At 42.4% G+C, this 24,076-nt stretch overlaps 1 protein-coding gene across 2 annotated transcripts; it reads right to left on the bottom strand.

The window, feature by feature from the left end:
- Positions 1-461: 461 nt before the first annotated feature.
- Positions 462-22,394, bottom strand: LOC147565557 (uncharacterized). 2 transcript variants are annotated; one of them, XM_086652048.1, is made up of 8 exons: positions 22,302-22,394; positions 3,906-5,093; positions 2,886-3,039; positions 2,678-2,731; positions 2,343-2,434; positions 1,444-1,679; positions 1,175-1,345; positions 462-1,001 (listed from the first exon to the last, which is right to left on the bottom strand). In XM_086652048.1, the coding sequence occupies exons 2-8, from the start codon at positions 4,829-4,831 to the stop codon at positions 904-906; spliced, it is 1,731 nt and encodes a 576-aa protein (XP_086508174.1). In that variant the 5' UTR covers positions 4,832-5,093; positions 22,302-22,394; the 3' UTR covers positions 462-903. The 2 variants fall into 2 exon arrangements, with proteins under 2 accessions (XP_086508174.1, XP_086508175.1); XM_086652049.1 differs by lacking the exon at positions 22,302-22,394 and having other exon boundaries at positions 3,906-5,369.
- Positions 22,395-24,076: the final 1,682 nt, after the last annotated feature.

Consider the following 24,076-nt stretch of genomic DNA (forward strand, 5'->3'; position numbering starts at 1 on the left):
CTATAGCGCTCACCCCAGAATTCTTCCTGTTTTTGTTAGAAGCCCCAGTGTACTACCATTCAGTGACACTTGGATTTCTTCCTATTTTAATTAAAATTGGAAGTGCACCACCATTCAATAACACAAGTCCGTTTGAATGTTTCCTTGCTTGTTCATAGACTTAATCGTTGTTACAGTCTACTACTTCCATTGTTTTGTATCGTATTTAGAAATTGAGAGACAGGACGGATTCCTGGACATGCTCGAACCCATCAAGAGTACAAGAATGGTGTTGCCTGCATATACGATTTTGGTTTGGCCTTCTAAATCCAATTCAAGCAGTTTCAAGATTAGGAGGCTCTCAGCGTTAGCACCACCCCTCATCGGGCCCTTGTGGATTTCTTACACTTGGTCAAGAACTTTCTATATCCCTGAACAAACCTGCAACTTTTTAGAAACTATATTATGAATTAACACTGATAGAAGAAATATCAAACTACTTGTTTCTTCCAGTAAAATAAGTACATTTTGTCTTCAAATCCAGTTATATGTCTAGATCATAAGAGTAACTACATTTTACCTTCACCTTCTTCCAATTCTCTCCCCCATTATCAATATCACTACAGCAAGCTTTGATACAATCTATGGGTCAGAGAGTAAACAACAACAGTAATAAACTCTGAAGGTTATTACTGCCTTCATTGCTGCTAACACGATAAGAAAATAAAGATCCTGAGTAGTAAAAGACTATCTCTGAACAGGTAACTAGTACAGAGGGAAATCAGAATCTAATTCCCCACATTTTCATGTACAATGGGGATGGTGCTAGATTAAGATCGCTAACTACCTGAAATGTACTAATTCCTCCATTCGATTTGATTTAAGAACTGGTTTTCGATCGGCATATTAACTGCTTCATATGCATCAGTTCATCTTTCCTGACTCATCAATAAGGGTTCCAACTGGGTTTCCACATAATGCACTTGAAACGTTGCCCGATTCAAGGAGATTAAAGATCACAACTACAATAAAATAGAATACACTCTTTATTCGAGAAAAAGAAGGTCAAATACCAAGATATGTATATATATATATATATATATACATATAGAGATAGAGATAGAGATAGAGAGAGAGAGAGAGAGAGAGAGAGAGAGAGAGAGAGAGAGAGAGAGAGAGAGAGAGAGAAACCTACCAGGAATCCCATTTTCTTCACAGAACTGTACTGCCATAACGTCCATAGGACTAGCACCTCGGGAAACTAAGTCTCCATAAGAAATATGCTCAAAAGCCACATTGTTGTTTCTGGAGCGGCGATCATACACACCGTCAACATTGGTACCTTTGAGGAGTGCTTCGGCCCCAACTGACATAAAAGAGGTATATCACATCAAAGTCTCCCCAGGAATATATGACATAAAACAGAATTATTTTATAAGCTATGTAAATGGAGGAGATCAATACTCTCGGAAGCTCTCAGAGCTGCAGCTGTGTCTGTGGTGAAAATTGGATTTCCTGAGCCAGCACCAACACCACCAAATATAACAACTCTCCCTTTTTCTAAATGACGGATGGCTCGATTTTTATTGTATGGTTCAGCAACCTCAAGCATGGGAAAAGCAGTTTGTACACGTGTTTGAATACCCTGTTTCTCCAAAGCTGACTGAAGCAATATAGAGTTCATCACAGTTGACATCATCCTATTATCGGTCAAACAATTCAACATGATAAATAAGGTGAAAGTTTACAAACAAACTTAATGATAACTGAATCGAACATTTTTTTTCACGGAACAATTAAGTATGGATAATGGAAAGAATACTAGAAACGGAATCTGCAGTGGCAAACATATGACAGTATTGTTTTGACTGGTGGTGGTAGGTATTGTGGCAAACATATATATATATAATCTTCATTTTAAATTTTAGTAAGTATAGGAATGATAAGGCATTAAAGACAAGGGAAGAAACACAGCAAAAGACAGGTGAGGTAACAAAGGGCACGAAATTAGAAATTAAGTGTTGGATAGAGAACACAAAGGACAATTCAGGTGTGAGGAAACAAGCCGCACCAAACACATTCTATGTCTGAAGAGAAAATTGGGAGATCAACAAAGGCTAGCAACTTCATGCAAAAGTTGTAAACATAAAAAAGAACATCTAGTATCGCTGCTATCGCACTATAAGCATGATAAGATAAGACATGTAAGGCTATAAGTTTGGTTCCATAAACCTATTATTCGAAGAAAAAAAACATAAAGGATCTTTGAAGTTAAATAAGAGATAATAAAATCTTAGTAAAAGGGTAGGGAGAATGTGGAACAATAAATATTTAACTACAAGCGGCAAAGTAACCAAAATTACCCAATTTGGTATGCTGTAGATCGATCCAATCCAGTGGCGTTAACCCATGAGTTGCCACAAAAGAAATTGCGACCACCAACAACAATCGCTACCTGGTGAATACCAAGAGGATAATGTAATCGAAGTTCAATATATAAATGCTCGTATTTCTTTTCGGGTCATTCGTAGTTTGGTGCTCGTATGTATTTCATTATTCTTTTGTTAGTACATTATTCTTCCTTTCTTCGATATATGTATATATGTGGTGTGTGTGGGTGCGTGTGCGCGGAAAATCCGACGAAGTAAAACCAAGTTTTTAGAAGGCAAATAGAATCTGGATAGTACTCTGGGGATACCTGTATACCAAGGCGGCAAGCCGTTGCAACTTCCCTAGCAATCAGCATAGACACCTGACATACAAAGGATGATTCTATTTATTCTATTTTTATCTTCTTTAAACAATAAACTCTAAAGTGATCATCGTTGCTCAAGTAACCACTATGTGATATTGTAATAATCAGATAAACCATCCATATATAAACTAAGGCATTTGCAAGAACACACCTTTGGGTCAATATTATGAGGGGTTGTCCCAGCTAATGCCGCACCACTAACTTTAAAGACCACTCTTTTCCATCTAGGATTTGACAAAGACTTCACATTCAAGTTATTTGTCGGAGAAACAAGCCTAGATGCTACAATTGGATACTTGCAGCTCCTGCAAAGTATATCAGCTACTTGATTAACAAATTATATCTTAAACTTTGGCAGAGCGTTGATGACATAATATAGACTTGTACAGTGAGAGATCGTGTTAAGAAAAGAGGTGTCCTTTCTAAGCATGGTCAAGAAATTTAACTAGGATACTGTAGTACCATTAACTTCGTCAATATTAGGCCCTTACTAGTAAATGAGATGATTTTATTGAAAAGAAAACATACAAACATAACAGCATGCATTCAAATTTAACAAATAAACCATTTACTATCCATCTGCCTATAATTACTATATTAAGAAATCTTAAGGAACTTATTTCTGGCAGGGAGCTTGTGTAGTCCAAACTAAGATCAAATACATCTTGGTTTGTGAAACTTTCTAGTACCTTCATGATGATGAATGGGTGAATCGGAAAAAATATCAAATACAGATAACCCACGAAAAGGAAATTTATTCAAATAATGCAATTGGGAACTCAGGGGTTTCATCTTTGTGCACCTTCACCAAACATCCGATCACGGGAGAGAACCATTTAGCTAAAACGAAAAGGTAGATACAAAGAAAATGATAAACTTGAACACTAAAACGTTAAATAAACTGATAAATCTACAAAGTTCATCTCCATCTAGATTAGCAAATAAACCAAAAACAATTTCAGGATTCAGAGCATAACCCCTGAACCCTAATCCACTCTTGCGAATACAAATGCAGAGAAAATAAGAAACATGAATCCATTTGAATAGTAGCTTGAAGAAACTATGAGCATTTATTCAATCAATATCTATCTAACAAGGAAGAGCATGATCAAACTCTCCATAATCTTAACCAACGAAGTAAGAATATGATAACAATTATGAAGAAAATTACCTCTTTGGCTGCTGCCTAGTTACACTACCAGGAGTAGAAGCAGCAGCAGGAGACTTCTCTTCATCAGAAACAAACTTCGAATTCGAAGAAGGCGAACTACCCACTACTTGATCCATCTTCTTAAACCAAATCCAGTGACTTTCATCTAAACCACTTTTCTGAACCCGATTCAACTCAACCTTATATCTTTTCTTCAGATTATCCACCTTGTTCTTACACTGTTCAATACTTTTACCTGGTTTCTCTTTATCAGGCCTATTCTCATTAACAATTTTAGCTACTTCTTCCCAATCTTTACCTCGTAAATTGCTCCGATTTAGCTGAAGAAACTTCTCTACGTAATTATCAAGAAGAATACCTATATCAGTTTCACTCCATTCCTCTCGATCTTTCCTACTTTCACCTTTGTATCTGTAATCTTTCCCACCAGATGCAGTATTAGTTGTAACATTTGTTGTATTTGTTGAATCCGTTTGCTTAGATTTCTTGTATGAATCAGTAGTTTCAGTATCGCTGAGTTCTTCACGATCTTTCCTCTTCTCACGTTGAGAATCATCTCTAGATTTGTTTGGATCAGTCCGATCTGACTCATTACCATCAGCACCAGGAGTAACGAAAGGATTTGAATCGTCTTCACCGAAAGCGTTGATGTTGTTCGCCTGAGATCCAAATCCAGCCTCAGTGAAATCTTCTTCTCCGGCTACTAAATCGCCGGGGATATTAGCGTCATCTGCTTTATCCTGAATTTCGGTGTCACCGAGGACGTTGATTGGATTGGGTTGATCTGGATGTGGTTGAAGTTCTGTGTTGATCTCTGGCGATTTAGATGAAAATGGATCGGGATTGAAAATTTCGTCGTCGTCGTGGTTGTGGTGAGTTTGGTTATCGTCTCCGAGGAGAGAGAAATCGTCATCGCAGGAAGCCATGGATTGACGGAGTTAGGGTTAGGAAAGGGGGGTTATTTCGGGGTGGGGAAGTGAAGAAGATGAGATAGAATGTTTAGACGACGTTAGTTTACAGGGATGGAAATATTTGAGAAGTGTTTGATGGTAAGCGTGATCCCGTGATAACTGTGGCAGAAGTTGTGACGTTGATTTGAAGACTCCGTTAAGGGTTAATTCCATTTTGGCTATCCAAGGATAGCCAAGTCAATAAACGCTCCCCTAAAGATGTTCTCGTCAGTCAACTCTATGCATAGACATTTCCTATTATTTTATTTATTTTTATTTTTTTGCCATTTGACCCCAAACATCTATTGGCACGCGGGCACGGATCGACCCGCTTGAAACCCAAAGCGAGGCTTCAGACTCTGGGCAGTCCGAGCTCTTGTTTTGGGTTTCGAACCAGCCCGAGAACAGTTCGAAAATAAGGTTCCCCAGATTATTTTTAATTCTGGTTTTGGTGGTTTTGGATAAAGGGTTTGGAATCATGGTTCTTTCTCTCTCTAACTCCTCATCGTGTATCAAAGTTGGTTTGGAACCAAAGTTCTTCTCATAATTGTTTTACTTTATTTCTCTCTCTAAAACAAAGTTTTTTATCTCTCAAACTCCTCATTGTAGATTGATGAAGATGGGTTTGGAAACAAGGTTTTTTTCCATAATAACGTGATGATGATAGGAAAGAGAGGAAGAAGAAGAAAAATGAAGAAACATGATTATGGTTGGGGGCAGACTAGGTGCCTCCTCAGCAAGCACCATGCCCGTGTTGGGTGATAATAGGCACCCGACCCAAATAACTCTATTCCCTTGTCTTTTTTGAATCTTCGATGGCCATTCCCATAGTAAAACAAAAAAAAAATCTTCTTCCTCCATCACCAAGTCCGACTAAATACCAGCATCTACATATCTTCCTCTTATTCTCTATCTAACTTTCTCATATTTCTTTTCCTTTTTCTATAACTTAGCCTCTCCAAATATGTTGAGGCTTGAAAAAGGCGAAGGAGATGCTTCCCCTTCTTCATCTTCATCGTTGCAGCGCAGATATGTTGCTTTATCTCGTGAGGGACACTGAAGGATATAATGCCTAAAGTCTGAAGGAATGGTATCCTTCCGAAGGAGTGTCCTTCGACCAAGGATGCAATGCGTGCAATTTGGCTAATAGGATCTTAATGACCTTACTCGGAAGATCATTAGTCCGGTCCAATTAGGGGTCGTAATGCTTAGCTAGAAGCCAACTACGATCGTCGAATCAAGAGTTGATTCGCGGCTAACATAGACCAGATCCTACAAGGGTTACACAACAGAGTAGTGATTTGAACGGAGAGAATTGACTAGATGGACAATGGCAAATAAGTGGATTGGATCCATTATCGGTAAGTCCTGAAAGATTCGGAGAAGTCCGAAGAGATAAACATGTCCGGGCCCAAAAGGGAGGCCCGGAATGGCTTTAGGGAGGCCGGCCATGTGATGGCCGGCTAGGCCCTAAGTGGGCCGGCCAAGGAAGCCCATAAAGGGCTATGTTGGCCGACCAACTTAAGTGACCCAATGGAGGGTATTTTGGGTGTTGCCTAATAATTAGGTTTATGGAATCCTAGTTTGAGTCTAATACCTCTTCTAGGGATTTCTATATATACCAAATTATACAACCTAAAGAGGAGGCAATTCAGAGACAGAATTGTGAGTGTCTGAAAGAGTTTCAGAATATACATCTCAGAGAGAGAGAGAGAGAAAAGGAGTTTTCTCAAGTATCTAGTCAAGAAGGAGTTCTTCATCTCAACCTTCAAGAAGGTCCTAGCTGACTGTAAGGAGGGAGTTTAAGTCATTACTCAGTGTCTCAAGTAGAGGAGTGTGTTGACCAAAAACTACACCTGGGCCCTCGACGGTCAAATGTCCATCAGGACGTCAAGCCCAACCCGGCTCGCTTGTCCTTGTTTGGGCCCAGCCCAGAAGTCTCTTAATGGATACTCGTCAACTAGACCCTAAAACTCGTGTCAAGGCCCAATCACGTGCAAAAGAGTTCCCACGTGCACAAAGCCCCACACGCCCGAATCTCCACACGTCTGGCGCTCGACACGTCTATAGCTCCACGTACCACGTGTAAGAGATTATTTAATGAAGAGATACTCCACATGTCAAATATATCCATAATGACAAAGATATCTGACTTGGTCAACGTAACCTCAGAGACAATTATCCCCCATCAATGACATGCATAACATGGTAACGTCTCACATAAATGTGAGACCATGCACATGCAGAGTAGTTGTCATAGAACATGCACAACCGTTGTGCATGTACAACCAGTGTACACGTCACCATATCCCAGGTATCTTGACGTGCATTTACTCCGTAACGGTCAGCCTTTACTCCTCCCAACGGATCACTCCTCAAGCCTATATAAAGAGGAGCACTTTCATTTCTCAGATCATCGAATACAGAGCAAAGCAACTCATACAACTTCTTCTTCTCCACTCGCCCTCTGTTCTTCGATTATCCTCGAGACGTTTGCATACAAGTTCACCTGGTTCTGGTCGTGGACACTACTAGACGCCTCAAAGGTGTTATAGCTTATCTTTGCTCGACGCTTCCTGCTCGACGCTTCCGGCTCGACGCTTCCTGCTCGACGCTTCCGGCTCGACGCTTCCTGCTCAACGCTTCCAGACGTCTTCGAGGAGATCACAACCTTCTTCTTGCTCCACGCTACTGGTAACATCTACTCTCGTACTTCTGATCATTTCGCTCCCGTAGATTCGAACTCCGGTCATTCTACGAGCCTAGCCACTCTCCGATAATACATCAACGGTTATACCCTCGGCTTTTCGTTTATTATCCATTATAATACTTTGCTGACTTGACCGTCGGAGGGCCCTTGGCAGGCACCATCCCGGTGTCCCCCCAAGCCTTCACGGGTTTGTTTGTGTCTGTTCATCTTCTTTTGCAGGTTTCTTTCACACGTTGCTGGTGCCCATCAATCAAGAACTCGACGTTTGGAATTCCAGAAGACGTTTCGGCTACCGACCTTCTGACTTCCGACCCGTAGACTTCTCACCGTCTACAGTTTGGCGCCCACCGTGGGGCTTCAGCAACTAACAACGAAGACAATCAGCCACATGGAAGAGAATATGACATCTGCTCCTCTTGACGTTTCTGCTCAACTTGCTCTACTTAACGCCCAAATGCGAGAGAACGCTGAACGTGTCAAGGCGTTAGAGGAAGAAAACCAACTGGTCAGAGCAGAGAACCAGTTACTCCAAGAAAAAATTACGGAAATTTCTATGATGACTCCAGGAGGTTCCAGAATTCATACCTCGAGAAATGCCCGACCAGTTCCTATAAGTACAGAAGAAGCAGGCCCCTCGAGTCAAGAAGTTCCTGTAACAGCTGGAGGATCGACTCCAGTCCCTACCGCTACTCCTGTCACACCATTACGTGCCACCCAGCACACGCATCAAACTCTTCCAACTACTACCCCCTTTTACTCTTCTCTCCCATATACTTTACCTACTGTGTATCCTATGACAAACGGATCAACTCAGGTTAATGTGTCTTCTGATTCACTTCCGTTTGCGTTTACAGGTACTCCTTTAGAACAGGCAATGGCAAAGAAATTGGCAGAGATGGAAGCGTTGATTACACGTATTCCAGGAATGCCCACTCCTTTCAAAAAGAGTCTTCCTCACAGTTACGCTGACTCGCCCTTTGTCGATGCTATCGCGTTGGTGGAGATGCCAAAGAAGTTTTCTTTCCCAAACATGAAGATGTATGATGGTACGTCTGACCCAGATGACCACATTGCCTCTTATAAGCAGAGGATGTTCACAGCAGCTATTCCAAGAGACCTGCGTGAGGCATGCATGTGCAAAAGTTTTGGGTCTAGTCTCATCGGACCAGCATTACAGTGGTACACAAACCTCCCAAATAACTCAATTGCATCATTTGCCTAGTTGACGGACACCTTTGTCGAACAATTCGCCAGCAGCAAAAAGTTGGAAAAACTTTCTGGTGACTTGTACCGAGTCCACCAAAGAAGAGGAGAACCATTACGTGACTACGTGGGAAGATTTAACAGGGAGAAAGTATCTATCCCTTATTGTAACCAGGAAACTGCTGTAGACGCCTTCAGAAAAGGTCTTTTACCAGATGGAGAGCTTTACAAAGAACTCACAAAGTTCAACTGCACTACAATGGAAGACGTGTTAGCAAGGGCGTGGGTAGAAATTCGTTGGGAAGAAGACGAAGCTCACCGAAACAAGTCGTACTCGTATGAAGGAAGAAGCAGTGATCGACGCGCTAGACAGTCCGACAGAAGGACCGATCGTCGACATGCAGAACCATATCCAACATCCAGAGGACCCTTGTCCCGAGAGAACAGGAAACCATTCAACACCCCCTCTGGACGTCCAAGTGATAAGAATCAAGCGCCTGTTCGCTCCAAACTTCCGGAATACAATCTCAACATTGAACCTGTCGAAGTAGTCGCTGTAATGAAAGGAATGGGCAATGTAGTAAGATGGCCCGCCAAGACAAAAACTCCTAGTGATAAGAGAGACAATACCAAGTGGTGTGAGTTCCACGCTGACCACGGACACATGACCGCTGATTGCATAGCCCTTCGACTAGAAGTAGCTGAACTCTTGAAGAGAGGTCACCTCACTGACCTATTGACAGATAAAGGGAAAAATACTATAGCCCAAAGAGATGTTCATCCAAAGGAACCAGAGGAACCAACTCCAACAAAAACATGTTTGGTTATCACAGGAGGATCAGAAGTAAGCGGAGTCAGTCATTCAGCCGCCAAAAGAAGTGCACGTGTAGCAGCCAACCCAGACGCTCACTCATCTAAAACATCTTCACCTATCTTCACAGACCAAGTTCTCAGCTTCCCAGACAATGAAGCATCAGGGCTCGTCAACCCTCATCATGACGCTCTCGTTATCTCACTTACTATTTCTAATGTTCTTGTTAAAAGAATACTTGTCGATAATGGTTCGTCTACTAACGTGTTGTTTTTACATGCATTGCGAGGAATGGGACTGGAAGAAACGAGTATATGTCGCCGACCCACCATTCTCATCGGTTTCAGCGGCGAGCAAAAGTACACGCTCGGCGAAATTTCTTTACCTGTTTTTGCAGGTGGAATCAACATGAGTACAACTTTCGTAGTACTCGACAGTCCCTCTGCCTACAACATCATACTTGGACGTCCTTGGATCCACAACATGAGGGCAGTCCCATCAACCTTCCACCAAGTTATAAGGTTCCCTACTCCATGGGGGGTGCGTGAAGTTAAAGGCGAACAGAGCACGTCTCGAAACTGCTACAAAAACACCTTGAAGACGCCCAAAGCTCCTTTATAGCAATTACAGACAGAACAACTACTCCATAGTGACCCAGACAAGCCAACTATGGAGGAGTTGGACGAAGTACAGATTCACCCAGAGCTACCGGATCATAAAATACAGATCGGTTCAAGACTAAATCCTACGCTCAGAGAAAAGCTAGTAGAATTCCTCACGCTTCACCATGATTGCTTCGCATGGTCACACGCTGACATGACAGGTATTGATCCTCAAATCATAGTTCACAAATTGCAGGTCGACCCAAGTTTTTCTCCTGTCAGGCAAAAAAGGAGGAAGTTCGCTCCAGAGAGAAATAGAGTTATCAATGAAGAAGTTCAGAAATTGATCGATATCGGATCAGTACGCGAAGTCAATTATCCTGACTGGCTCGCTAATGTAGTAGTGGTAAGAAAGAAGAATGGTAAGTGGAGAGTCTGCATCGATTTCACCGACCTCAACAAAGCATGTCCGAAAGATTCTTTTCCATTGCCACATATTGACATGCTGGTCGACGCTACCTCTGGCCATGAACTTTTGAGTTTTATGGACGCCTTCTCCGGATACAACCAAATCTTGATGCATCCTGAAGATCAAGAGAAGACGGCTTTTGTGACGGAACGGGGTATCTTCTGTTATAAGGTGATGCCCTTTGGGTTAAAAAATGCAGGAGCCACTTATCAAAGACTCGTCAACAGAATGTTTGCCGAAATGCTAGGTGATACCATGGAAGTATATATTGACGACATGTTAGTCAAATCTTTGGAGGCTGAACAACATTTGGATCATCTCCGCCAGGCCTTCGACGTCCTTAAAAGGTATAACATGAAACTAAACCCTGCTAAATGTTCATTTGGTGTTTCCTCTGGAAAATTCTTAGGTTACATGGTGACACAAAGAGGAATCGAAGCCAATCCAGAACAGATACAAGCAGTCATGAACATTCCATCTCCCACTTGCATAAAGGACGTACAGAAGTTAGCAGGGAGAGTCGCCGCACTTAGTCGCTTCATATCAAAATCTTCTGAAAAGTGCTACCTTTTCTTCGCCACCCTACGCAAGTCAAAAAACTTTGAGTGGACGCCAGCATGCGAAGACGCACTTCAACAACTCAAAGCGTACCTGACCTCTCCACCTCTACTCTCAAAACCCAAAGAAGGTGAGAAACTTTATGTTTACTTGGCTGTTGCAGAAACGGCAGTAAGCGCCGTGCTAGTACGAGAGGAAGATAAAAAACAACTTCCAGTTTACTATGTAAGCAAGTCACTTCTAGACGCAGAGACGCGTTATAGCCAGTTGGAGAAGCTTGCACTTGCACTGGTCCACGCTGCTCGTAAACTCAGACCTTACTTCCAATGTCACTCGATGGTAGTGGTTACAGAATTCCCGCTGAAGAACATTCTCCATAAACCAGAACTTTCTGGACGCCTTACCAAATGGGCAGTGGAGCTGAGTGAGTATGACATTTCATACCAACCAAGGACCGCCATCAAATCACAGGTATTAGCGGATTTCCTTGTTGATTTTTCACCTAACATGCTAATGCAGGCAGAGAAAGAGTTGTTGTGTTTAACCAACAAAAGCGAACAGAAGTGGAACCTCTCAGTAGATGGTTCAAGCAACATGAATGGTGTAGGGTTGGGCATAGCTCTGACTTCTCCCGAAGGAGATCTAATACAACGAGCTATCCGTTGTGCGTTCAAAGCAACAAACAATGAAGCTGAGTACGAGGCACTTATAGCTGGACTTACACTTGCAAAAGAAATGGGAGTCCAGAGAGTAGACGTTAAGTCAGACTCCCAACTCATTGTCAACCAATTACAGGGAACATATCAAGCACGTGATGCCAAAATGACTGCATACCTTGCTCATGTAAAAGAATTACAAACTTCCTTCAAAGAAATGAACATAACACAGATACCTCGTCTAGAGAATGGACACGCTGATGCACTCGCTAACCTCGGTTCTTCAATTCAAACAAAGGTAACTCAAAATATTCCTCTAGTTTTGCTTGAGTGGCCAGCAGTATGGAAAAATCCTACTTCAGAGGTAGCCGCTACGGATCAAACCGACAGCTGGATGAATCCTTTGATTCGATACTTGGAGAATGACGAGTTACCAGAAGACAAAGGAGAAGCAAGAAAGATTCGTGCTAAAGCTGCCCGATACACCATCCTAGATGGACAACTACTCAAGAGGTCATACTCAGGACCTTATCTCAAGTGTATCACCCCACAAGAAGCCAGGTACGTCCTCACTGAATTACATGCAGGAGAATGTGGGAATCATTCCGGAGGACGCAGTCTAACAGCTAGAGTACTCACTGCCGGGTACTATTGGCCAACTATGAGGTCAGATTGCATTGACTTCGTAAAAAAATGTGATAGTTGTCAGCGCTTCGCACCCACATCTCATCTCCCCCCAGAACGCCTCAACTCAATACTATCTCCTTGGCCATTCATGAAATGGGGGATGGACATAGTAGGAAAACTTCCTACAGCACCTGGACAACGGGTGTACATGTTAGCTGTGACGGACTACTTCACCAAATGGATTGAAGCAGAAGCATTCCACCAAGTCCGTGATAGAGAGGTAAAAAGTTTTATTTGGAAGAATGTCATTTGCAGGTTTGGCGTTCCAAAAGAAATTGTGACCGACAACGGTTCGCAATTCATTAGTTTCGACTTTCAAGATTTTTGCAAAGAATGGGGGATCAAACTAAACTTCTCAACTCCGAGATACCCCCAAGCAAATGGACAAGCTGAATCCTCCAACAAAACAATCATGAACACAATAAAGAAACGATTGAAGAAAGCCAAAGGCGCCTGGGCAGATGAACTACCAGGAGTCTTATGGGCGTACAGAACCACTGTTCGAACTCCGACAGGAGAAACTCCTTTCTCACTCGCTTATGGCTCAGAAGCCGTCATACCAGCAGAAGCAGGACTTCCTTCTACCCGTTACCAATGGACAGAAGAAGAAAGTAACTGGCAACAACTCAATCACAATCTCGACACGCTCGATGAAATTCGTGATATGGCAGCCATTAGAAATGCAGCTTACCAACAGAAAGTGGCACGTCATTACAACAGAAACATACGAGCTCGAACATTTAAGGTAGGAGATTGGGTACTTCGAAAGGTGTTCCAGAACACCAAAGAAAGCGGCGCTGGAAAACTTGCACCTACTTGGGAAGGCCCGTATCAGATCACTAAAGTGGTAGGACAAGGCGCGTATAAAATTCAAGCACAAGATGGACGTGACATAAACAACAGTTGGAATGCCGTGCATCTCAAACTGTATCATTTCTAAACTCTATTGTTACTTCTTTGTTTTCTCTCCTACTTGTACATGTACTGACTTAGGCATCGGAGAGTCGGTGGGATTTCCACCGACTATAGCCCCTCGACGGAAATTGTGCAGGTAAAAACATCTTCACACCAGTACACGTTTCACGCTCACAAGAACATGTCGAGAGGAAATGGGAAGTAGTTTTCGCACTTTAAACTCAAATATTCCATCTTTCGCTTCTCTTTTAGTACTTGACTAACTTGAGCGTCGGAGGGTCAATGGCTATGCCATTGACTACTTGTTTCTTCCCCCACAGGAAATCGAAGACACCTCTTGCCGAAGGTTAACACAGCCTAAGTCCAGCACAAAGTTCAGTACTACACTTAGGCTGGGGGGAGCACACTCATGATGTAATTTCACAGGACAAAGAGATGTAGGAAAAAACAAGCATGAACGAAGAAGCAATAAAATACACATACAGACATGAGAAGAAGCAACATTGCACGTAAAGACGTATGAAGAAGCAACAGTTGAAGAAGCAATAAAATTCACATACAGACATGTGAAGAAGCAACATTGCACGTAAAGACATATGAAGAAGCAACAGATGAAGAACCAATAAAACGCATGAAAAGACGACACAAACCAGGTGTGAATGTACAACAAACTCAACTACAAGACAATCCGTTTGTCTACATTCGCAAGCATCGACAAAGTGGCAACCCGATTGCTCATTTTCTTTACATGTACTTAGCAACCCGATTGCTCATCTGTTTTACATGTACTCGGCAACCCGATTGCCACCCTTCCTATAAAAGGGTTACATACGACAACCCGATTGTCTTGTACTCGTACTAACGCACGAAATTTTCACATGTATCAATAAAGAATTTCCTGAGGTATTATTCACTTAAAATCTAAGTCTCTTACTTCTGCTTGTCTTTTTACATGCACAAAATACTTGCACAAGATTCGGCATGCTCCACATCTATAAGACATAAGTCAATATGACTCATAAAAGGCAACCCGTTTGCCCATACAAAGAACGTTCACACCTTGTGTGCACAGTATAAACGTAAACAAAATACTTCATTCATAACATAACAAGTGAGAATCAACGCCTCACCAAGTTCGAGTTGAAATACTTAAAAAGAATGGGGCAAAAACGCGCCCATTCACGAAGTTTATCAAACTAGTACGGAAACAAAAACAAACAAGCAAAGAAGGAAATAGAGTCCACGACTCGAAAGACATCTCTAATCAGAGCAAGGATCCAAGCTGTAATCAATATCCTTCAGGGCCTCATAACGCTCAATCTCTCCTTCGGGGTCCCATCCTGCGTGCTCGTTTGCGACGTACTGCTTCATCATCTCGCCTCGAGCTACTGCCACAGTGTTGTAAGTCATCTCTTTAAGCACTCCCGCACACTTCTTATGCGAGATCTTCAGCTTGGAGTACTTGGCCTCTAACTCCTCATAGCGCCCTTGCATGGATCTCTCCGACTCTACACGGCGACTACTCTCCGCTTCGATCTGCGCGTTCAGAGAATTAATATGTTCCTGGGCGTAGTTCGCACTCATCATCGCCTACAACAAAGAATATGGACGTTAACACATACAAGTCGGGAAACCGATGATGTAACAGACGTCTGCTCTAACATTTTCTGAACTACAAACCTGGTAACCACTAAGCGCAGTCTGCTCCAACGCCTTCTGAACACCTATCTTCTTAAGATAAGCTCTATCACTCTCAGAAGTTAAGGAGCTAGAAACACGTTGGAGGGAGGATGGGTCTTCGAACACCGACATCGAGGGGGAAAAATCCACATGCATCGCTCCAGAGTCTGGCTCATGCGTATTGACTCTCGAGGAAGAGGGCTCAATACCGGAAGTAGGGGGATGAACGAACACACACTCGGGAGACGTTTCGACTCTCGGCTTCTTCGTTGGAATTTTCTTCTTGGAGGCCACCTCCTTGGCCGATGGTACCTTGAAACTCTGTCTTGGAGCCATGTTTCCACCTGTAAGAAACAAAGGAAACAGCTGAAGAAAACATCTACTCGCACGAAGGAAACAGGTAAAAGTCAAACGACTGAAGAAAACATCTACTCGCACGAAGGAAACAGGTAAAAGTCAAACGACTGGAGAAAGCTAAAAGCAGAACACGTACCCTGTGCGCGTCTAGACTCAGTCTCTCCGAAAACCAACCTTTTCCAAGTCCTCCTCAATGCGGGTTCCTCCCAAAATTTTTGGAGCCTGACTATCTGGTCGCCACGAGAAAATCCGTGCAAATTCCCGTCTGCTATATCTACATTACACAGAGTAGATGTCAGAGTAAAACATGTGAAACAAAACATGTGAAGCAAAACATGTGGAGCAAAACATGTGAAATAAAACATGTGAAACAAAACATGTGAAACAAAACACGTGGAGCAAAACATGTGGAGCAAAACACGTGGAGCAAAACATGTGGAGCAGAACATGTGAAACAAAACACGTGGAACAAAACATGTGAAACAAAACACGTGAAACAAGACATGCGAAACAAAACATGTGAAAACATAACGCGTAAGAACAATGCGTGTGAAAGCGTAATCGACAATATGGACGGCACTCACGAGCACTTCTCCATTTAAACGAGACATTCCCGCTCTCGCGCGGGGTAAACACACCGTCCCTCTTAACAAAGAAGAACCGGCGCTGCCAATTCTTTTCAGAACGTGGCAAACCGACTATAATCTTTGCCATCTTCGGACGGACTTTGAGTTGGTACTGCCTTGATCCATGATCATTTGCTTTCATGAAGTAGTGGGCAATTACATCTTGCGCGGTTAGAGGATCATTCAGATTCTCCCCAAGCTTCTCCAAGGCCATCAACAACCTCCACGCGTTCGGCATAAGTTGGGTGGGGGCTATCCCAAACCTAATCAACACATCCCTCACCAGACAAGAAATGGGGAATCGTACGCCCGCTTCCAGAAAGTTCTCATAAAAGGCATAATATCCAGGCCGACGCGACTCGACTACAGTTTCGCCAAGTTCAGGCGCTCTCATCTTTAGAGTTGCTGGAATTTGATAGTTCACCCTGAGGTTTTCTACGCACTCCTCAGTCAGCACCGAGAGTTGTTGTTCCACATCGATCTCGTCATCAGAAGACGAGTCGACATGAGGCACTTCACCTAAATGCGGAGAAAGCTCAGCACTACTTTGTTCACGGTTGTATGGGAAAGTCCTGGCCATCCTACGTATCAAAGGGAAAACACACTCAGGAATGCCTCACGCGAGTACAAGACGGAGTAACTGAAGATCGCGTGCAAAATGGGGGCATGTACAAAATAAAGACACTTACGGATCAAGAACGCATATAGACGAGTCTCGTTAAATTGAGGTATTTTCCGCACTACTTACAGGATTGAGTAATTTTTTGTGAATAGATACATGTCAGAGATTTCGCACGCATCCTCCTCATGAGTACGCGTACACACCTCCACCTCACAAGTTTGCATGTACAACTACGCATGTCATAAAGCTTTACATGTACTCCCACACGCGCTACTAATTTACGTGTACTCCTACATGCTTCACCGGTTCACTCGTGCGTCAATACGAATTACAAGTTTACTTGTACTACAACTACTAACAGTTTGCATGCACATTTACAACTACTCCTAGTTTACACAACAGCTACAGGTTTCCATGTATCCTTGTAACTCCTACGAGTGAATGTATACGCCTACTACAAGTTCACATGCATACGGGAAGTTTCATACAAAGCACTAATATGGAAGAACATGCTAATCGGTAAGACAAACGGAAAATAACAAGTTCCATACGACGAGAACAGATCGAAGGATCGAAATTTCAAAAAATAAAAAAGTGACTTACTTGTTGAGAATTGGTATGAAGATCACGAAGAACGCGAAGAACAGGAGAAAACCGCTTCTAGGAATCCAGAGCTCTAAAAAAGTTTTCACAACAATGAATTTCAAGGGCCTAAGGACCCCTTTTATAGGACTTTCAACCCCTGATCAAAGGGCCATATTGACTCATGGGTCACATCGCCACATGGCAAGATCCTGATGACCCATGACATAAACGCCACCTGGGCGTCCACATGGCGCTACTCCGCCAAGTCACCAAATTCGGCCTTCCCGAAAAAAGAACCCCATGCGTCGCACCTCGACAACAGTGGACCCTCCGCGCTGCCCCGGCAGCAAGAGCTCCCCGCTGGCCCCACGCCGCCCAGCCGCGTGGGAAGCTCCACGCTGCCCGTCAGCGTGGAGATCCTGCTCCACGCTGCCCGTCAGCGTGGAGGTCCTGCTCCACGCTGCCAGGCAGCGTGAGAAGCTCCACGCTGCCAGGCAGCGTGGAGATCTTGCTCCACGCTGCCAGGCAGCGTGGAGATCTTGCTCCACGCTGCCAGGCAACGTGAGAAGCTCCACGCTGCCAGGCAGCGTGGAGATCTTGCTCCACGCTGCCAGGCAGCGTGAGAAGCTCCACGCTGCCAGGCAGCGTGGAGATCTTGCTCCACGCTGCCAGGCAGCGTGGAGATCTTGCTCCACGCTGCCAGGCAGCGTGAGAAGCTCCACGCTGCCAGGCAGCGTGGAGATCTTGCTCCACGCTGCCAGGCAGCGTGGAGGTCCTGCTCCACGCTGCCAGGCAGCGTGGAGGTCCTGCTCCACGCTGCCAGGCAGCGTGAGAAGCTCCACGCTGCCAGGCAGCGTGGAGACCCTGCTCCACGCTGCCAGGCAGCGTGGAGACCTTGCTTCACGCCGGAAACCCGCCCGACGAACCTTCGACGTGTTCCGATAATGCGAGGGACATCTCGAAACCTGCCCGACGACGGGGAAGGTCTCCCGGACTTCTCCTCCCAAGCAGGGCTGCAACGTTGTTATCTGGTTCACACGCTTGACACAGAAATCATCTAACCAACGGGACCGCCCTCGTTCCTTCCTTCTCATCTACTCTCCAAGGAAATAGACCATTTACTTAGAGAGTGGGGGGCAAACTGTGTTGACCAAAAACTACACCTGGGCCCTCGACGGTCAAATGTCCATCAGGACGTCAAGCCCAACCCGGCTCGCTTGTCCTTGTTTGGGCCCAGCCCAGAAGTCTCTTAATGGATACTCGTCAACTAGACCCTAAAACTCGTGTCAAGGCCCAATCACGTGCAAAAGAGTTCCCACGTGCACAAAGCCCCACACGCCCGAATCTCCACACGTCTGGCGCTCGACACGTCTATAGCTCCACGTACCACGTGTAAGAGATTATTTAATGAAGAGATACTCCACATGTCAAATATATCCATAATGACAAAGATATCTGACTTGGTCAACGTAACCTCAGAGACAATTATCCCCCATCAATGACATGCATAACATGGTAACGTCTCACATAAATGTGAGACCATGCACATGCAGAGTAGTTGTCATAGAACATGCACAACCGTTGTGCATGTACAACCAGTGTACACGTCACCATATCCCAGGTATCTTGACGTGCATTTACTCCGTAACGGTCAGCCTTTACTCCTCCCAACGGATCACTCCTCAAGCCTATATAAAGAGGAGCACTTTCATTTCTCAGATCATCGAATACAGAGCAAAGCAACTCATACAACTTCTTCTTCTCCACTCGCCCTCTGTTCTTCGATTATCCTCGAGACGTTTGCATACAAGTTCACCTGGTTCTGGTCGTGGACACTACTAGACGCCTCAAAGGTGTTATAGCTTATCTTTGCTCGACGCTTCCTGCTCGACGCTTCCGGCTCGACGCTTCCTGCTCGACGCTTCCGGCTCGACGCTTCCTGCTCAACGCTTCCAGACGTCTTCGAGGAGATCACAACCTTCTTCTTGCTCCACGCTACTGGTAACATCTACTCTCGTACTTCTGATCATTTCGCTCCCGTAGATTCGAACTCCGGTCATTCTACGAGCCTAGCCACTCTCCGATAATACATCAACGGTTATACCCTCGGCTTTTCGTTTATTATCCATTATAATACTTTGCTGACTTGACCGTCGGAGGGCCCTTGGCAGGCACCATCCCGGTGTCCCCCCAAGCCTTCACGGGTTTGTTTGTGTCTGTTCATCTTCTTTTGCAGGTTTCTTTCACACGTTGCTGGTGCCCATCAATCAAGAACTCGACGTTTGGAATTCCAGAAGACGTTTCGGCTACCGACCTTCTGACTTCCGACCCGTAGACTTCTCACCGTCTACAAGGAGCTACACTTGGAGCTCTTATCTTCCGAATACTGGTCGGGATTTAGTTCATGGGAAAGCGATTAAGAGGTAATCATCTTTCAAATCTAGTTCATTGGTATGTTCATGTATAGATCCTGGAAACTAGTGTTAAACATATGATGTTTGAGATTCCGTTACCAACACTAGACAATTAGGTGTATGAGATACACTAGGTTATTCCCCTTCAGACACTTCGTATTCTTTATCGCGACAGAGAAAATATTTTATACCGCGATGAAGACCCTTCATTTGCACGTAGAAGAACCATGTCTTCTCTACCGCAATGTCAGAATGGAGGGGAAGTTTCCTTTTCTTTGCTTCAAGCCTTAGCAAATTTGTCTGTTAATGCTAAATCATAAAGAAAGAAAAGAAAAATGATCTAGAGGAAGAAGAAAAGGTCAATGGAACTCGCATATTTTGTGCCCTGACCATTTTTATTTATTTTTTGGTGAAAGTATGTCCGTTTGAAAACAAGTTTGTATCAGGTGCGTATCTTCTGACATGAGCGTATCTTCAGGTAATAACGACTCACATATTGAAAGCGTATCTTTGGCACTATCATGGCTTCCACGTAACTGTCATTCTCAGACAAAGAAAAGCTCAAGGTGTCGAACTTGAAGGAGTTGAAGGAGATGTCCTTCGACCAAGGTGACAATGCGAACAAATTGTCGGATAGGACAATTGATGTGGAAGATCATCAAGTCCGATTGATTTAGGGATCGTAGAGTTGTAGCTAGAGACCAACTACGATCGTCGAATTACGGAGTAATTCGCGGCTAACTTCGATTGGATCCTACAACGGGTTACACATAAGAGTGACAAATTGATCTAGGATATGACTAGTGGGAGTGAGATATAATCATGGGAGTGTCCCATAAACATATCTCATAGGCCTAAAAAGGAATTAGGCAAAGATAGTACAAAAAGGCCAAAAACAGGGTTTTTGGGCCTAGACCGGTTCGGGTACTTCTAGGATTCGGATTGGGCTGAATTTTGGAGGGTTAGTTGCTGATATAATAAACATTATATCTGCCAATTTTCGTGGTGTTTGGGCACCTCCTCCTTAGGGAATTGAGAAAATACCAATAGTTGCTATTTTCGACTATTTCCCTAAATCTTATTCTAAAGGGTGTTTTAGGAAACCTAAAAGGAGGTGGATTCTTATTAGGGTTCTATATAAACACTCTTAGGGCAGAGAATAAGGCGTGGAATTTCACTCTAAGCTTTCTTACTCTACCACATCAAGTAGAGAGGAGAAAGTGAGCTAATTCCCATTAACTATCTATCTAGTCAAGAAGAAAGGAGTTCTTCTTTTCCAACCACCATTGGTGTGCTAGCTATACAACAAGGTGGGAGATCAAATTGATTGCTCGTGTCCCAAGTAGAGGAGCTACACTTGAAGCTCTTGATCTTCTTCAATCAATTCAACTAGTTCGAGGGAAAAGCGATTAAGGTAATCTACTATCTCCATTAGATTAATTACTAGTTTTGCATGTGATCCTGGGAATACTAGTGTAGACATTAGATGTCATATTTCCGCTATAAACACTAGTAGAAGGGTGTAAATCCCTACAGAACTTACATATGCAGATCTTTTTATTTTAGGGCTCAAATGGTAGAGCTTACTTGAGTTCACCTCTTTATTTACCTTTAAGTTGCAGCAAAGTTTCTAAGTGCCTAGGAGACTCGTGCCGACCTCCAACAATCTCCCAGGTTAGAGTTTGGTTTCATGTGACAAAACTCTTTTTTGTCCACCTCTTTGTTAACTTTGTCACTGATCCGCTTGTGCGCGTGTAGACTGTAGAGTCTCGGCTCAATTGTCTCCCAATGGCGGAGCCAGACATCAACAACATGGATGTAGTCAAGAGCCTCAAAGCGTTATTTAGGGATTAGACAAACCTACTTCGTCATGTTAGCTTTGCTAAGTTGATCAGTTACTTGGTTATCCCCATTTTAAAGTCTGCCGTTAATCTTTTTCTTTAATCGATTATGATCTACGTTAGTCATTACAAGGCATTGATACATCATCAAGATGTGATAAGCACGATAACCGCCTGAGTTAAACAAATAGCAGAACCTATGCCCGACAACCCCTCTGAAATCGTACTAGATACCTCCAGGGTTAAATCTTACTAAGGGCATTTTTATTTTGTATTTGATTAATTCGTCTCTGGCCATTTCTTTCTCTACAATTTCGTTGTTGCCCCCCTTAACTTTACCCTTGTTTCATGTTTGACCCTTTAAGTTTGTCCTTAATTTCTGATCAAATTCTTTTCTAGGGCTTTTTAAGCTAGCGCACATTGACTCCTAATCCTGACTCTGCACATGTTGCCTCCTGGTTAATCTGGTGACTTATTGACGAGTTAAATCTTACTCATATTTAGCTCAACAATCACAAAATGCGAGTCAAACTGAATTGATCGTGGTAATAGTCGTATCCATCCTCCACCCTAACTTTGCAAGGTGTTGCCCAAACTTGATATTTCTTTTAGGCCCAATAAGGAGGCAATTGGGCCCTTCATGGACTCTAGTCGGTCTACAAAAAGATAGATGATTGGGCCAATAAGCATCGTGCTTCCTCTTCTTAGGCTTTAAGGTTGTGTTCATTTTTGCTAGGGGGAGTTCTAAAGGATCCAAATTACTGCAGTCAGCACCCTTCCGTGAGCAAATCTTTAAATATGGTAATTCGTAAATGAGGCACAATAATGCGGGACGCAACGCCCGTCTTACTATTCACACTCCCTAAATCACAAAATTTTGCAAAAGAGAAGAAGACTCAACACAAACCTCAACAAAAGAGACTAAATTTGGTTTCTAAATCTCCCAAATTCCAATCCAACGAGTATTACTAAAAGAATTCTATATGAAATAACATTAGATTCAAACTTGGGTAAATTTGGTTTAACTTTGTTTTGACCAATATATACAGAATAATGTAGCAATAACATTAGACTGATTTTGGAGGCTCATTTTTTTTGGAGATTATGACATTTTTTGTGATGAAAATTCACAAGTGAAACACACATTCATAGGAAAAGATAAAATAAATCAATCAAGAGGCTGACGACGACGCCATGACAAAAGTAAACTTGCTCGCTACTTATATTATTACTTTATTTGAATTTTAAAAATATATGTGATTTTCACTGATGAAGATGTAAATTTTAAATAACCTTTTTTTCTTTTTTCTAAATAACCTATTATTTTATTCGAAATCTTTTCAATACAAATTGACCAGTAATCTATGAGCCAAAATAATCTTTATCTTGCATTAGTAGTATGGATATGGTATATGCTAATTTGTCTAGGTTGTCAATAAAGATATACCAATTATCTAATGTCATAGAATTATGATTTATACTTCTTATCAAAAAAATTATGATTTATACCGACCTTAGTCCACTATATATGCTTATGCGGAGGCATAATGCCCTTTACTTTTTGTTGGAAAAAAGGCATATTCCTTTGAATACATCATCTCTGTTCCCACACTTTTAATACACCAGACGAGGTTAGGTGACTCCACTGCTATGACTCCAGCCTCCATATATAACATAAACATGTGAAAAGCACTGACTATTTTTTTTTTTTGTTGAAAAAGCAGTGACAGTCTCAGACAGCAAAGAGGGAATGGAGGAGATGTTATGCCTCGTTTATACAAGAGAATGAGAGATATCACGAAAGTTTTGGGTTTCTAAGTTTACTTGGAAGTTGTGTTGTTTTATTTACAAAAAAAAAAAAAAAGAAGTATATTAGATTCATGTAAATAGAAATGAGTGAAAAACCCAAAAATCTAGACCCTAATAAGAAAAAAACCCACTCAAAAATAATAATGTCAAAAAAACCCATTTTTTGAACATTTTTCAAAATGTTCACAACATATGTAATTATGTTGTTAACAAGATAACATATTTTTTCATAATTCCATTTTTACCCTTATATGTTGACAACATATATCATTGTGTTGTTATAAAATGTTGACAATATCTATAATAATGTCCCGACTTATTATAAAATGTTGGTGTCATATATAATTGTGTTCTTAACAACATATATAATGTATTAGTCAAAATATTATTTGTTCGTTAACGGATTTGTTAAATACAAAGGATAATACGCATAACATTTTAATTTTTGTAAAGGACAAACAAAAAAATGCTTTAGTCTTTATATTTATGTCGAAAGCAAAACAAAAAATGCCAAAACCATTTATTTTTTCACAAGACAAATCGAAAAATGTTGTAGCCAAAATGTTTGTGTTAGTTTGTCTATGTAAAATGCAAAAGAAAAAAATGCGAAATATTTTGGCAAAACAATGTCTAAGCAAGAACGAATTTGTTCAAAAATTTACAAATTGTTGAGACA

Source organism: Eschscholzia californica, unplaced genomic scaffold, assembly GCF_041429995.1.
Source record: "Eschscholzia californica isolate CP2 unplaced genomic scaffold, dmEscCali1.0.p SCAF_1, whole genome shotgun sequence".
In the NCBI taxonomy this organism is placed as follows: Eukaryota; Viridiplantae; Streptophyta; class Magnoliopsida; order Ranunculales; family Papaveraceae; genus Eschscholzia; species Eschscholzia californica.